Source organism: Galeopterus variegatus, unplaced genomic scaffold (assembly GCF_000696425.1).
Source record: "Galeopterus variegatus unplaced genomic scaffold, G_variegatus-3.0.2 Scaffold3982, whole genome shotgun sequence".
NCBI lineage: Eukaryota > Metazoa > Chordata > Mammalia > Dermoptera > Cynocephalidae > Galeopterus > Galeopterus variegatus.
Window position 1 is genome coordinate 33,065 of NW_007730093.1, and position 13,614 is coordinate 46,678.

The window sequence follows — 13,614 nt, forward strand, 5'->3', positions numbered from 1 at the left end:
GCCTGGGAAATCAGAATTTTGAAATCTCATTTCTGTACTCATGGTGGGTTGAGCAGCTGGCCTGGAGGAATTTCTGGCGGTGCCAACTTTAAATCTTTAGATTTCCACCACCTTGTAGATGGCGATTACCAAGTGCCGGCTTGCTGAGGAACTCGCTCAGAGTGTTCATTTATGGGAGAAAGTGATTCTCCCACAGCAGGGGGATGGCCAAATCCAAGCCTGATGACCACCCCTAAGGGCAGATTCAGTGGCTTCAATCTCATCTTGCAGAGATAAGATAATTGAAACAAAAAGCCTTGGCTGCCTTTACACATGTTAGTGACTCTGTGCAACTAACAAGAATGAAATCCAAGCCCCTTAGCATGTATTCATGGCCCTTTGCAGATTGTTCACGATGACATCTCCAGCCTCCCACCCTGCTGTTCTCCTGTTCTGTCACACAGCAGGACTCTGCAGCTTGCCTGTCACTAACAGGAAGTTTCTGAGCTTTTCAGCTTCTGTTTCCCCTGCTGAAGGTGTCAGTACTCCATCTCCACCTGCCCAAATCCTTTTCCTTTTTCAGGACTCAGCCAAGCATCACCTCTTTCAAAAAATCTTCTCTGATACTCTTTATTCCCTTTGCTCAGGTCTGTAGTTAGATACCTGCCTCCGTGCTCCTGTAGCTTCCACATGTCCCTCCAGAACAGGCAAGTTACATTCTTATAATTTTGGTTTTGTTCTCTTTCTCTGTCCCTTGACACCTTATCACAAGCTCATGTTTGAAAGCTGAAATATTCAGATCTCTACTATAGATTTTTTTTCTTCTTGATGTGATTCTGCCCCCTCCCCCACCTGTGACTAAACTACCCTGTCAGAGCATCTGTGACAATCATCTTGTAGCTGGATGGGAAACCGTCCATGCAGAGTTGACCACCTGGACTCAGTTCAGACTCTCTGGCAGGGACTTCTCTTTGTTTACTAAATTTCTTTCTTATGGTTACAAAAACAAAATAAAACACCAACCTCCCCCAAACCCACATGATTTGATGTGGACAGCAGCATGTTCAGCCAGGAGATTACCTTTCCCAGCCTACTTCAAGCTAAGAGTGACCAATGAAATGTGAGCAGTTGTTGGTGAAGCCTCCAAAAACACTCATCTAGGGGTACTCCTTTTTTGAAGTTTTGATTCTTCCCCCCTCATGCTGCCTTGAACACAAATGTGATAACTGTATTGCAGCAGCTGTGTAGTGACATTGAGATGATCCTGATGATGGAAGCCAAGGACTAAGAATGGTAGAACACAGAGATAGAAGAAGCCTGGATCCCTGACAATCTGGAACTACTGTGGCATCTCTGAACCACCCAGTTCCAGATTTATTTTACGAAAGAGGAAGCCAACTTCTATCTTACTTCAGTGACTATTATTTGAAAGTTCTGTTATATGCATGTGAAGCTTTTTGACAAAGCTTCTCCAAGGCATTTCCTAATATGTCCATTGTTATAACCCCTTTTCTGCTCATCAAATTCTATCTGGGGTAATATCTCTGCGGTAACACTGTTGCTAGCTGCTCCTGATTCCCCTGATCTCTCCTTTTCCTTGATGAGTTTTGTCTAACATGCTGAATGTCTAGTCTTCTCTAAGGACTGGGAGCAGGAGCACATGAATCAATATAACAATGCTGGCCATGTGACCCACTTCTCCTCAAGCACCAGTGCAGTACAATGTATGTAGTAGGTGATCGATGCATGCTTACTAATTAAATCAAAAGTAAAGACTGTTACTTGCCAAACTGGCCATGTGACCCACTTCTCCTCAAGCACCAGTGCAGTACAATGTATGTAGTAGGTGATCAATGCATGCTTACTAATTAAATCAAAAGTAAAGACTGTTACTTGCCAATCCCTGAAGAAGCAACATTTTTCACCTATACATCTTGAATATTTGGTGGCCAATACTGAATGGGTATTTTTTTCATATAGGAAGAAAATGTGGCCACAGGTTCAGTGAGCATGACAAATGGGCTAGAAGGGACAACGGAGGCCTGGATTAAGCTGTAGTCATGGAAAAACTGGTTTTACTTCTTAATGACTAAGAGAAAATAGAAAATGAGAAGGGCCCAGGAGAAGCCTCAAAGGACCATGTGCAACTTCTTAGGGGTGGCCTTAGAGGAAAGCAAAGGACCTGGAATAAAAACATTTTATGGAAAAAAACCCCCAAAATTATTACCAACATTTAAAAGAAATCAAATGAAAAGTAAATTAATTGTTAGGCTAAAGAGGAAAAATAAACAAGAAACCATTTAAAAGATTCTATGAAACACTCGTAATTAATAAAAAGAAAACAAAAAACAAAAACAAAGCAACACAAACCCTGATGCTTTAAGTTCTCCTAGGAAGAAATGTTTAACAGCCACTGTTGCCTGGTGAGGAAACTGCTGAATCAGTCAACGAGAGGAAAAGTTAACACTCAGGAAAGACAAATAAGCAGCTCTTTCGAAGTGGTATTTAGAGGCTGCATGGGCAGAGAAGGCATGTTTTTTCATCTGGCTTTCTTATGGGAGGACAACCTGGCTGAGGGGACCTGCAAACCTCAGGATCAACAGAGCCTCAGGATCAACAGAGGCTTGGACGGCGCTCAGAGTGGACTCACCGGTGGATGACTTCGCACGTGCGGGCTTGCTCTTGTGCCTGCCCTTCTCGGCTGTTAGGAGCATGGTGTATTCCCGTCCTGGTTCCAGGCCTCTCAGGACATAGGAGGTGGTGTTTTTTGGAAGCTGCAACCCCACCGAATGGCCCGTGGGGAGGCTGTAGTTGAGGCGGTAACGGTCAAACTTGGCCGATGGTGTCCTCCAGAGCAGGGTCAAGCTGGTCTCTGTAGTTTCAGAAACCCGAAGGTCCTTGGGTGCGTCCAAGTCTGGGAGGAACACAGAGAGATGCATACTCTTCAGGCTTTGAGGCAGGGCTGCTTCTAGGGCTGGAAGTCACCTGACACTGGGCAGGAATACGAGGTCTGCCATGGAGGGTGGCTGCAAAAGACTCACCTCTCTGAGTCTCAGTCTTCCTCTGTGTAAATCAAGCCTTGTTATATAACACCTCATTGAATTTTTGGAAGATTAAAAATAATGTAGTGGCATATTCATACCATGAAATGCTACTCAATTATAAGCATTTAATAGAAATGGACTAATGATATGAGAAACAATTTAGATGGATCTTAAGAAAATTATACTGAAGAAAAAAAAAAAAAACAGTCTCAAAAGGTTATATACTGGATTGCTATGGACTGAATACTTGAGTCTCCCTAAAATTCATATGTTGAAACCTAATCCCCAATGTGATGGCATTTGGATGTGGGGATTGTTGGGAAGCCCCATGAATGGTATTACTGCCCTTATAAAAAAGAGACCCAGAAAGATCCCTTCTGCCATGTGAGGACACAGCAAGTAGATAGCTATCTACAAACCAGAAAGCAGTTCCTCACTAGACACTGAGTCTGCTGGTGCCTTGATCTTGCACTTCCCAGCATCCAGAACTATGAGAAATAAATTTCCTCTGTGTCTAAGCTACTCAGTCTAAGGTATTTTTGTTATAGAAGCCCCAATAGACCAGTATATGTAAGATTTCACTTATGTAGCATTCTTAAAATGGCAAAATTATAGAGATAAAGAACAGATTAGTGACTGCCAAGGGTTAAGCAGAGGGGGAAGGAGAGAGGTGGCTGTGGCTAGAAGGGGTGACATGCAAGATCCTTATGATGGAACTATTCTGTATCATGATTATCTGGTGGATTCACAAGTCTACCCAAGATGATAAAATTGCATAGAACTAAATATACACGCACACATACACAAATGTATGCAACACTGGTGAAATCTGAATAAAGTGGGTAGATTGTGTCAATGTCAATTTCCTGGTTGTGATACTGTTCTATATTTATGCAGTATGCCATTACCTGATAGGGGATGAATATTTGTCCCCTCCAAAGCTCGTGTGGAAGATTGATCCCCAATGTGGCAGTGTTACAAGGTTGGACCTTTACAAGGAGATTGGATCTTGAAGGCAGGGCCCTCATGAATGGATTATCCATTAATGGGTTATCATGAGCATAGAATGGTGGCATTACAAGAAGACGTAAAAATATTCTTGCCATTCTTGCCATGTGATAGCTACCCTGGATGCCATGGGGCTCTGTAAAGAGTTTCCATCAAGAAGAAGGCCCTCACCAGATGTGCCCCCTGGACCTTGGACTCCCCAGCCTTCAAACTGTAAGAAATAAATTTCATTTTCTCACAAATTACCCAGTTTCAGGTGTTCTGTTACAAGCAACAGAAAATAGACAGATACATTACCCTTGTGGGAAACCGGGTGAAGGGCACAGGGGATCTCTCTGTATGATTTCTCACAATCGCATGTGAATCTACAAGTGTCTCAAAATCAAAAGACAAAAGAAGGATATATGTGTATGTGCCTGGCCCTGGATCCTGTATACTGTGGAAGCTTGATGAAGTGTGATGCATGTCCTCTTTACACACTCCACCCTTCTCACAGCATCTGGGGGGAAGTGAGCAGAGGCTGGTGGAGAGGCAGAGGGAGGCATTTTCTTTTTTGCAGTGCAAATTTTTCATTTAAAAAAAAATCTGAAGGAAAGAATCAGTGTCTCAAATAATGTAGCCCCTTACCATTATCTCCCAGAAGCTATAGCTAAGGATAAAATGGCTAAAAGCAGGTCCTGGATTTAACTATGGTCCTGCAACTTATGATCCACTTAATGGGAAGTATAGAAGTTAGGTGTTGTCTAAGACAACATCCGCAGATGTGTTTTGGTTAGACAATAGTTTGCTAAAAAATGGTATTGGTTACCGACTTTTAAAGGTTTGTGGTCTGTTGGTTAGAGTATGGTATTATAACACCAAGGTCAAGGGTTTGGAATCTTGTACTGGCCAGCTGCAAAAATAAAGTTTGTGGGTTTTTTTTTTTTTTTTACAAGGCTGTTGGCATCATTTAGATGGGCCATGCTTATATTACTTCCGGATTAAGACACCTGGGCTAGATGATCCTACAGCCCCTTTCTCCTCTGGGCTTGTACTTTTTCTTTAATAGGTTTCAGCCTCATTGGCCCTGTCTTGTCTGCCCAGCACTAGCTCAGTGGTGGTGGGAACCCAGGGTGCACCTCACCTGTGGCCGCATTGATGGTCGCTGGATCACTCTCCCTGTCCTCCTTCACAGCAGAAACTCCAATTCCATACTCAGTTCCTGGCCTCAGACCTAAGAGAGAATGTGCAGGTTAAGATTGAGCCTGAAACTGGGAAGACTTTCAGAGGATGACAAAAATGGCCTGAGCTGGTCGCTGGAGGCCATGGTTTCTCAATGTCTCAAATGCTTTATGAACTAACTTGCTGCAGTCCAAGTGAGAGCAATTGCTGGGAACTGGACTTATTTCTCTTTCTGGAGGGCTGCAAAATGGGACATGCAGGAGCAAGTGCCCATCCTTTGAAGACTGGGGATGCAGAGCTCACCTGTGAGTGTGGTTTTGGTTGTGGCTTGTTGGCCCCTTGGGACGTTGACCTCGGCGTGGTCACCTCCCGAGATGGGTGCATACTTAATTCTGTAACTGTCAATGGCTGCTTTGCCATTCCTCCATTCCAGGGTGATGCTGTTGTCTGTCTGGGAGACGCGGCGGAGATTCCTGGGAGCATCAAGGCCTATTTGGGAGAAGGAGAAACATTTGTGTTGAAAACAGCAGGCACCAGGAGAGTGGGAGTCATTGACAGGTCAAGCTGAGATATAAAAGGCACCTGACAATGGAGAGAAATGACAAAATCGTCCACATACTCCTCTGTCTCCACAGCTGATGCACAAATCTAAACAAATACAGTACTACAGATTTGGCACCTTTCCCCATTATTAATATGTGTGACACTTTAGTCATTTGTGTTTTTCTCAGACTTTGTGCTTCAAGGACAATGTTGAAACATAAATAAGCTCAAAAGTGTAAGATCTGGTTCTGTTGTGGTCATCACTGTATTCTAATAATGTGCACAATGCATACTGAGCTCTGAAAAAATATTTATGTAAATGAATGAATGAATGATACTTCGGTACTTATAAAATAATGCCATAAATTTTGAGGTTAGGAGGCTTCTTTGTCAGTCATATTTTCCATATACTGTATTTTACTATTAAAATATTTATTTGAATTTTATTTTAACCATAACTTTCATCTAAGAATATCAGACCAGCATTTTTTTATGTATGCAAAAAATAAAAGAAGGAAAAAATGCTTTGGAAGGTTATTTGGAGTACGTTTTTTTTCTTTGAAAAATAAGTTAATCAATTGCTACAATATGTATTTGAAAGTAAAATGTATAGGACTAGAAATCCTCCCTCCATTTCTCCTAATGTAAAATGAGTCTGGAAAACACCCCAACATGGAGTGGGATAAAAGTCTGGAAATCCTTCCTTTTCTGTAGCTGTTAACAGGAGAATGCTTGTTACCTGTAGTGAAGGTTTCTTTGGCTGGGTTGCTTGACATGTCACCCCTACGGGAGATGAGGGACACCTCGTACTCGGTGTCTGGCTTCAGGTTCCCGATGGAGTACTGGTTCTCATCGTGTGTGAGATCGATGGTGGTGCGGTCACCCGGTACATCTTTGATGCCATAGGACAGCTCAATGCCATCGATCTCAGCCAGGGGCTTGGACCAGGTGATCAAAGCAGTGGTGTCTGTGACATCTTTCACCTCGATCTGACTTGGGGCATCCAAGCCTGCAACCAGCAAAGGACAAAGGAGTGTCAGAGGTCAAGGCTAGTGCCAGGGGCTGGACAGAGAGCGGGCTTTGCAGACCTGTGGGTGTACAGGCAGATGCAGACCGACCACTGACTTTATTGTACCTTTCTGAACCTCAGTTTCCTGCTTAATAAGCTATAAGTGGGGGTAATGATAGCTACGTTTAGGGTTTTTTTGTTATTTTTTTCAAATATTAAAGAAGATATTGCTTGCAAAGCATCTAGCACAGCACCTAGCACACAGCAATCACATGGTAAATGATTCTTCTTTTGTTTATTATTATTATTACTGTCCTCGAAGGCAACAGGCTTTGGGGCTGGTTCATTTGAAAAACCTGACTTAATCTCTCTGTTTTTTTAATTAGGCAAAAATTCCTGAAAGGTTAATAACTGCTGGAATTACTGAGCAGAAAAGTGAGGCAGTAGACTGTCTTGACAGTGTATAGAAAGTTATTTCTGATGCAGAGAACTCAGGTAAGGAGGTCATGACCATCTCAAGCCTTGCCTATCTTTTTGTCCTCATCACAGCTTTTCCGGCTGTCCCGTTCCTCCTGCCCCTCACTCTGGTGTTCCCTGCTCTGACACCAGGCTGTTGGTTGCCTCCTAGTCTCTGCACATGATGTTCCTTTGTTTCTTTTTTTTTGAGATTGCTCCTCCCCCCTCTAAAGATCTGTATTCATCCTTAAAAACCTCACTTATATGTCACCTCCTAAGAAGAAGGCTTCTTTAACCCTTCTGCCATCAGGTAAACACACACTCCCTCCCATGGCTGCCACTGCCCTTAAAGAGTATTCTAATGTTGTGCTTTTCTCACTGTTCTGTAACAGATTTCTTGAGAATTTAAAACAATGTAGATGGAGTCATTCCTTCATACAGGGAGTGGGTCTTTGGTCTTGCTTAATCCCTGGCATAGAGACAGGCACATAGGGATTCAGTAAATGTTTCTTTCTTTCTTCTTTTTTAATAGTTAAGTTTATGTTTTCAGCATTGGTTGAGTAAGGGATATCAAATAAAAGGAATTGCCCTTATGCAGGGAATGAGAAGAAGGAATATTCACAGCTGACCATTAGAAAGCCAGAGTCTATTTTTTGAAGTCTAGGTGTCGCTACCTTAGTCTCAGCTCACAGATAATGAAACTGTAAAATGCACAATGGAAATAATGCTACAAATCGACAGTCAGCTGTCTGTCCTGTGTTCACAGCTGCTAGCAAGCACCCAGACCACACCTACTACCTTTCTTAGCACCACTTTCATTGAAGAAGTTGGGATTCAGTCAAGAACACTAATATCCTTCTAAATTTGGGACACTTGAACAGCAGAAACTAACATCGATCTGTGGTTAACACAGCTAAGCACAGCGCTGTGCCATTTATGTCTTAAGTCTTATGACAGCCCCATAAGGAGAATACTGTAAACCCATTTTTCAGATGTTGGATCTTAAAGAAATGGACTTTTCCAAAGTGACAACGAATGGTAAAAAAGGAATTGAAACTCAGGATTGTCTGGATCCAAAGCCCATGCTCTTTCCCCTTTACATGACAATGCTTCTCAAAAATATTCCCGTGTCAAAAATAGTTATACTTCTAAATAGATGCCAGAGAGAAGGAGCCAAACATGATTTGCACAAAATGAAAAAGTATCTGTCCCAAACATGATTTGCACAAAATGAAAAAGTTTCTGTCACTCAATGTTGATATTTATGTGATAATGGAACTTTGAATGTTGGAATGTTTGTCCTGCAATAAGAAGAAAATAAAGCAAGACAATCCTCAAATTTAGATTAAAAAGAAAAGAGGAGGTGAAAGAAACATCTTTTGTATTTTTGGTGTGTCTTCTCTACAGCAAATAAGCATTTGTTTGATCTTTTCTATGCCTTTCTGGTGATCTAAAGATATTTTTCCTGTTGGTACCTGCCTTCACCTACCACAGAGAAATGTTGTCAAAATGATGGAAAACACCTGCTCATGAAGGAGACAATCNTGTCTGGATCCAAAGCCCATGCTCTTTCCCCTTTACATGACAATGCTTCTCAAAAATATTCACGTGTCAAAAATAGTTATACTTCTAAATAGATGCCAGAGAGAAGGAGCCAAACATGATTTGCACAAAATGAAAAAGTTTCTGTCACTCAATGTTGATATTTATGTGATAATGGAACTTTGAATGTTGGAATGTTTGTCCTGCAATAAGAAGAAAATAAAGCAAGACAATCCTCAAATTTAGATTAAAAAGAAAAGAGGAGGTGAAAGAAACATCTTTTGTATTTTTGGTGTGTCTTCTCTATAGCAAATAAGCATTTGTTTGATCTTTTCTATGCCTTTCTGGTGATCTAAAGATATTTTTCCTGTTGGTACCTGCCTTCTACCTACCACAGAGAAATGTTGTCAAAATGATGGAAAACACCTGCTCATGAAGGAGACAATCTTATGAATTGGCTCTGAGCTAGGCAAAATGTACAAATATTTTAATGCAAGATGTTCTTTCTTGTCATTAGTCAACAGATTTAACTTTTCCAAAAGCCCCTGCCAAGAAGAGTCAATTCATTAAAAAGTTGGCACATATGTCATGATGGAAAAAAGAGAGGTTTTCCTAAATGGCAATACAAAGTTATTTTCTTTCTTTAAAAAAAAATTTGCTTCCTGGTAAAACAACTCTGAATTCCATTTTTTCCCCTTTTTTCCCACCAAATGATCTAGTAGTGCTAAATTCTATTCTTCCCCAAGAAGTTCTGACATCATTAGTATTGAGTGAAATTTTATTTAGGTTCCTGTTGAAGACATGGAATCAACATTCTGCATAAACCAGAGGCTAGTCAATGCTAGTGGTAAGGGGGTTAAATTTATAAAACTAACCCTGGCTTGAAGTTGTGGTCCTGATGATATTAACCATGTAGTGTTAGTTAAAATGATTTAGCTTCTCTGAGCTTATTTTCTATTCTTCGAATACAATAACACTAATATTTTCCCTATCTCTGTTATGGGACTGGGTGCTAATATTAAATTAGATGATGTGGTAGCCTGTTTGCAATGACCTTAATTAATTATCTTCCTGCATTCATGCCCTTTTGAAATGTGACTTTGAAGCTTCTCTCATCAAGAGAAGAATCTGTCTCTCCACCCCTTATACTGGACCGGCCTTGGGATTTCCTTTGACAGAAGTGATCTAGAACCAGTTTTAAGCCTGCTCAACAGTGATGTGAATAGGCCCAGGCTAGCACATGGAGCATGAGAGACCATGTGGAGCAGAAAGGCACCATGCTGGCTGAGGCCATCCTAGGCCAACCAATCCCCTGACCACACAGATGCATGAGTGAGCCTAGTCAAGAACAGACTAATTGCTCCGCTGAGCTCAACCCCAATCTTCAACCTGAAGATTTGTTGTTTTAAGCTACTGCATTTGTGCTTTTATTTTTTTCAATGTAGCAAAAGCTAATTGATACAGATGCTATATAAGAGGGCACTTTATCAACCAGAAGGTGATATGAGGTACAATTAACTCTATCATTGTATCAATGGTATTAAAGGTGATACTCACGGGTGGTGGTCACTCTCTTAAGGCCAGGTCCTCGGGTATTGTTTTTCACGATGTGCAGAGATATCTCATACTCTTGCCCGGGAGCTAGACCAGTTTGCCGGTAAGAGGTCTCTGGCCTCCTCAGGCTTTTGGTGATCTCTCCCTCATCTTCTTTATTCTGAAAGACAAAGGTACCTTAGTAAGCCTTACAGGAGGGGTCAGCTTCTTCAATTATGTGATTCATTCATTCTGCATTTATTTCTCTTTCATTCTTTCATCCATTCATTTGGCACTTACTATACATCAGATCAGTATATTAGGTGCTGAGGATCCAGAGATGATATGTCTCAAATTCATTTCTCCCTCTCCTAAACCTCTCTACTCACCCTTTGACATGCAAGTTGAATGACAATGTGAGGGCTGAAGGAATTCTAAAGCCACAAGCTCAACCCCTCCTTTAATAGACTAAGAGGCCAGCATCAGAGAAGTAGGGTGATTGTCACACAGTCACACAGCTAGTTGGTGGCAGAGCCTGGGATTAAATTCAGAAACCACGTTCTCTGCCTCACATGTGCTTTCTGGCCTGTAGAGAAGTTTTGTTCAAATATGAGATGTGCCTGGAGACATTTTGAGGGAGAGACCATTTCTTCTCTTTTTTTGCCTCTGAGTAGAGATTTGCAAGATAAGATGATGGGGGCAGTTGGAACCTAGAGATGATTAAGCATTTATTTGCATAGGCACTCAGCCCTAAGTGCTACACTTGTCGGCTCATTAAAATCAGGGAGAAGCAACATCACTTAAAATATACATGTAAACAGACAGGGTGCTAATTAGAGTCTTGTCCTCTGTCAAAAGCCAAGAAAACCAAGTTGATATAAAACTCTGTAGAACTCTTTGATCATCTTTCAGATCCCTGAGGTCAAATACACCTGCACCTTTGTTCTCCTTACCATGTTCCGGAAGATAATCTCCCACGTTTCAAAAGCAATGTCTAGNGTCTCTGGCCTCCTCAGGCTTTTGGTGATCTCTCCCTCATCTTCTTTATTCTGAAAGACAAAGGTACCTTAGTAAGCCTTACAGGAGGGGTCAGCTTCTTCAATTATGTGATTCATTCATTCTGCATTTATTTCTCTTTCATTCTTTCATCCATTCATTTGGCACTTACTATACATCAGATCAGTATATTAGGTGCTGAGGATCCAGAGATGATATGTCTCAAATTCATTTCTCCCTCTCCTAAACCTCTCTACTCACCCTTTGACATGCAAGTTGAATGACAATGTGAGGGCTGAAGGAATTCTAAAGCCACAAGCTCAACCCCTCCTTTAATAGACTAAGAGGCCAGCATCAGAGAAGTAGGGTGATTGTCACACAGTCACACAGCTAGTTGGTGGCAGAGCCTGGGATTAAATTCAGAAACCACATTCTCTGCCTCACATGTGCTTTCTGGCCTGTAGAGAAGTGTTGTTCAAATATGAGATGTGCCTGGAGACATTTTGAGGGAGAGACCATTTCTTCTCTTTTTTTGCCTCTGAGTAGAGATTTGCAAGATTATGGGGGCAGTTGGAACCTAGAGATGATTAAACTTTTATTTGCATAGGCACTCAGCCCTAAGTGCTACACTTGTCGGCTCATTAAAATCAGGGGAGAAGCAACATCACTTAAAATATACATGTAAACAGACAGGGTGCTAATTAGAATCTTGTCCTCTGTCAAAAGCCAAGAAAACCAAGTTGATATAAAACTCTGTAGAACTCTTTGATCATCTTTCAGATCCCTGAGGTCAAATACATCTGCTCCTTTGTTCTCCTTACCATGTTCCGGAAGATAATCTCCCACGTTTCAAAAGCAATGTCTAGAGGATCCCACTCCACTTCCACAGATGTTTCCTTGATGGACTTGAATTTTAGGCCTTCAGGTGCAGGCAAGTCTGTAAGAAATAGCATGAATAGGATGTAAGGATCAGGGAAGATGTGCGATGGGGAACACGTCCGTGATTCCACTAAACCCCAAGGATGGATGCCTGCCAAAGTCAGTGGCTGATAGTCAGAGCTGAAGTCTATTGAAATGTTCTTCCAGATGCTGTCTACTGTAAGGCAGTATGAAAATTAATATTAGGGCCGACCATACGATTAAATATTGGCAATTTCATATGGTTAACCTTAATACCGGCACAGGCTTTGGAATCAGATACACTTGGGCTAGAATCTAAGTCCTACCATTACTAACATTGTGACCTTAGGCAAGTTGCATAAAATGCCCTGAGCCTCAGTTTCTTTACCAGGGAGAAGGAAATAAATATTCCTGCTTCTTCGGAATGCATTGTGGACTAAGTGATATGCTCCATGTAGACTGCTGGGTTTGGTTCCTAGCATGTAGTACAAGTCCAATAAATGGCAGCCAATGTTATTATTACTAAGCCAGAAAGGGTCAATTTCTAGCCACAACTTGCTTTTCAGGTATAGAGGTAATTATACTGATGCTAGACTCTTATAGGAACTTNCCACAACTTGCTTTTCAGGTATAGAGGTAATTATACTGATGCTAGACTCTTATAGGAACTTGGATCCTAATGTTTCCACATCTAAAAAAATAATGGACAGTGAGCTCCATAGAAAGGTCATAGAGTGGTTAACAGCATAAACCTGCCAGGACTGCTAGGGTTCAAATCCCATCTCCACCACTCATTAGCTGTGATTTGGGATGAGATGCTCAACCATTCAGTTGCAATTTCCTCACCCGTAAAAGGGGGTTAACAATAGCTTCTATCTCATAGGATTAAATGAATTAGTATGAGTTTTTAAAACAAAGTCCTGTGCACAGTAAACACTTGTTGAGTGTTACCTGTAATGGTTCTCCATAGCAGAAAGGATACAGTAGAGCAAGGAGGGAGATTTCATAGAAAATAAGGAGTTTCTTTAACANGGCACTGACGGGAACGCTCCTCTTGTTCTCCAGGATGGCAAACACGCGGATAAAGTACTCCACGCCAGGCTCCAGCTCCCGGATGGTGGTGGACGTCTGGTCCCCTGGCACACGGAACTGCATTTCCAGGCCATCTGCATGGGTGGGCGTGTACACGATGAGGTACTCCGTGACCCGCATTTCATTGTCCCAGGCCAGGTTTACAGTCTCTTCCGTCACTTCCGTCACAATGAGGTCTTTAGGAGGGGACACTAGCAAGAATAAGAAAGGACATCTGGGGTCAGTAATGCACCCTGTAAAATCCCTTAAGGTTTGTTTTGATTGACCTTTCTTTTCCACTGTCAGCAATAGAGGTCTGAAGTTCTTTTTTTTTTATTTTTTTTTTTTTTTTTTTTTTTTTTTTTTTTTTAG

The 13,614-nt window shown here is 41.6% G+C and overlaps 1 protein-coding gene across 1 annotated transcript in view; it reads right to left on the reverse strand.

Annotated features, from left to right (window-relative positions):
* Positions 1 to 13,614, reverse strand: part of TNC (tenascin C) — a gene marked incomplete at its 3' end in the record, with an annotated part of 53,283 nt that overhangs the window by 32,685 nt on the left and 6,984 nt on the right. Inside the window, exons 3-9 of the mRNA XM_008586430.1 lie at positions 13,209 to 13,454; positions 12,093 to 12,208; positions 10,300 to 10,456; positions 6,475 to 6,744; positions 5,496 to 5,681; positions 5,155 to 5,244; positions 2,630 to 2,893 (exon numbers count right to left, since the gene is read on the reverse strand). Coding sequence (XP_008584652.1) covers positions 2,630 to 2,893; positions 5,155 to 5,244; positions 5,496 to 5,681; positions 6,475 to 6,744; positions 10,300 to 10,456; positions 12,093 to 12,208; positions 13,209 to 13,454 — 1,329 coding nt within the window. The remainder of the gene's footprint in view (positions 1 to 2,629; positions 2,894 to 5,154; positions 5,245 to 5,495; positions 5,682 to 6,474; positions 6,745 to 10,299; positions 10,457 to 12,092; positions 12,209 to 13,208; positions 13,455 to 13,614) is intronic.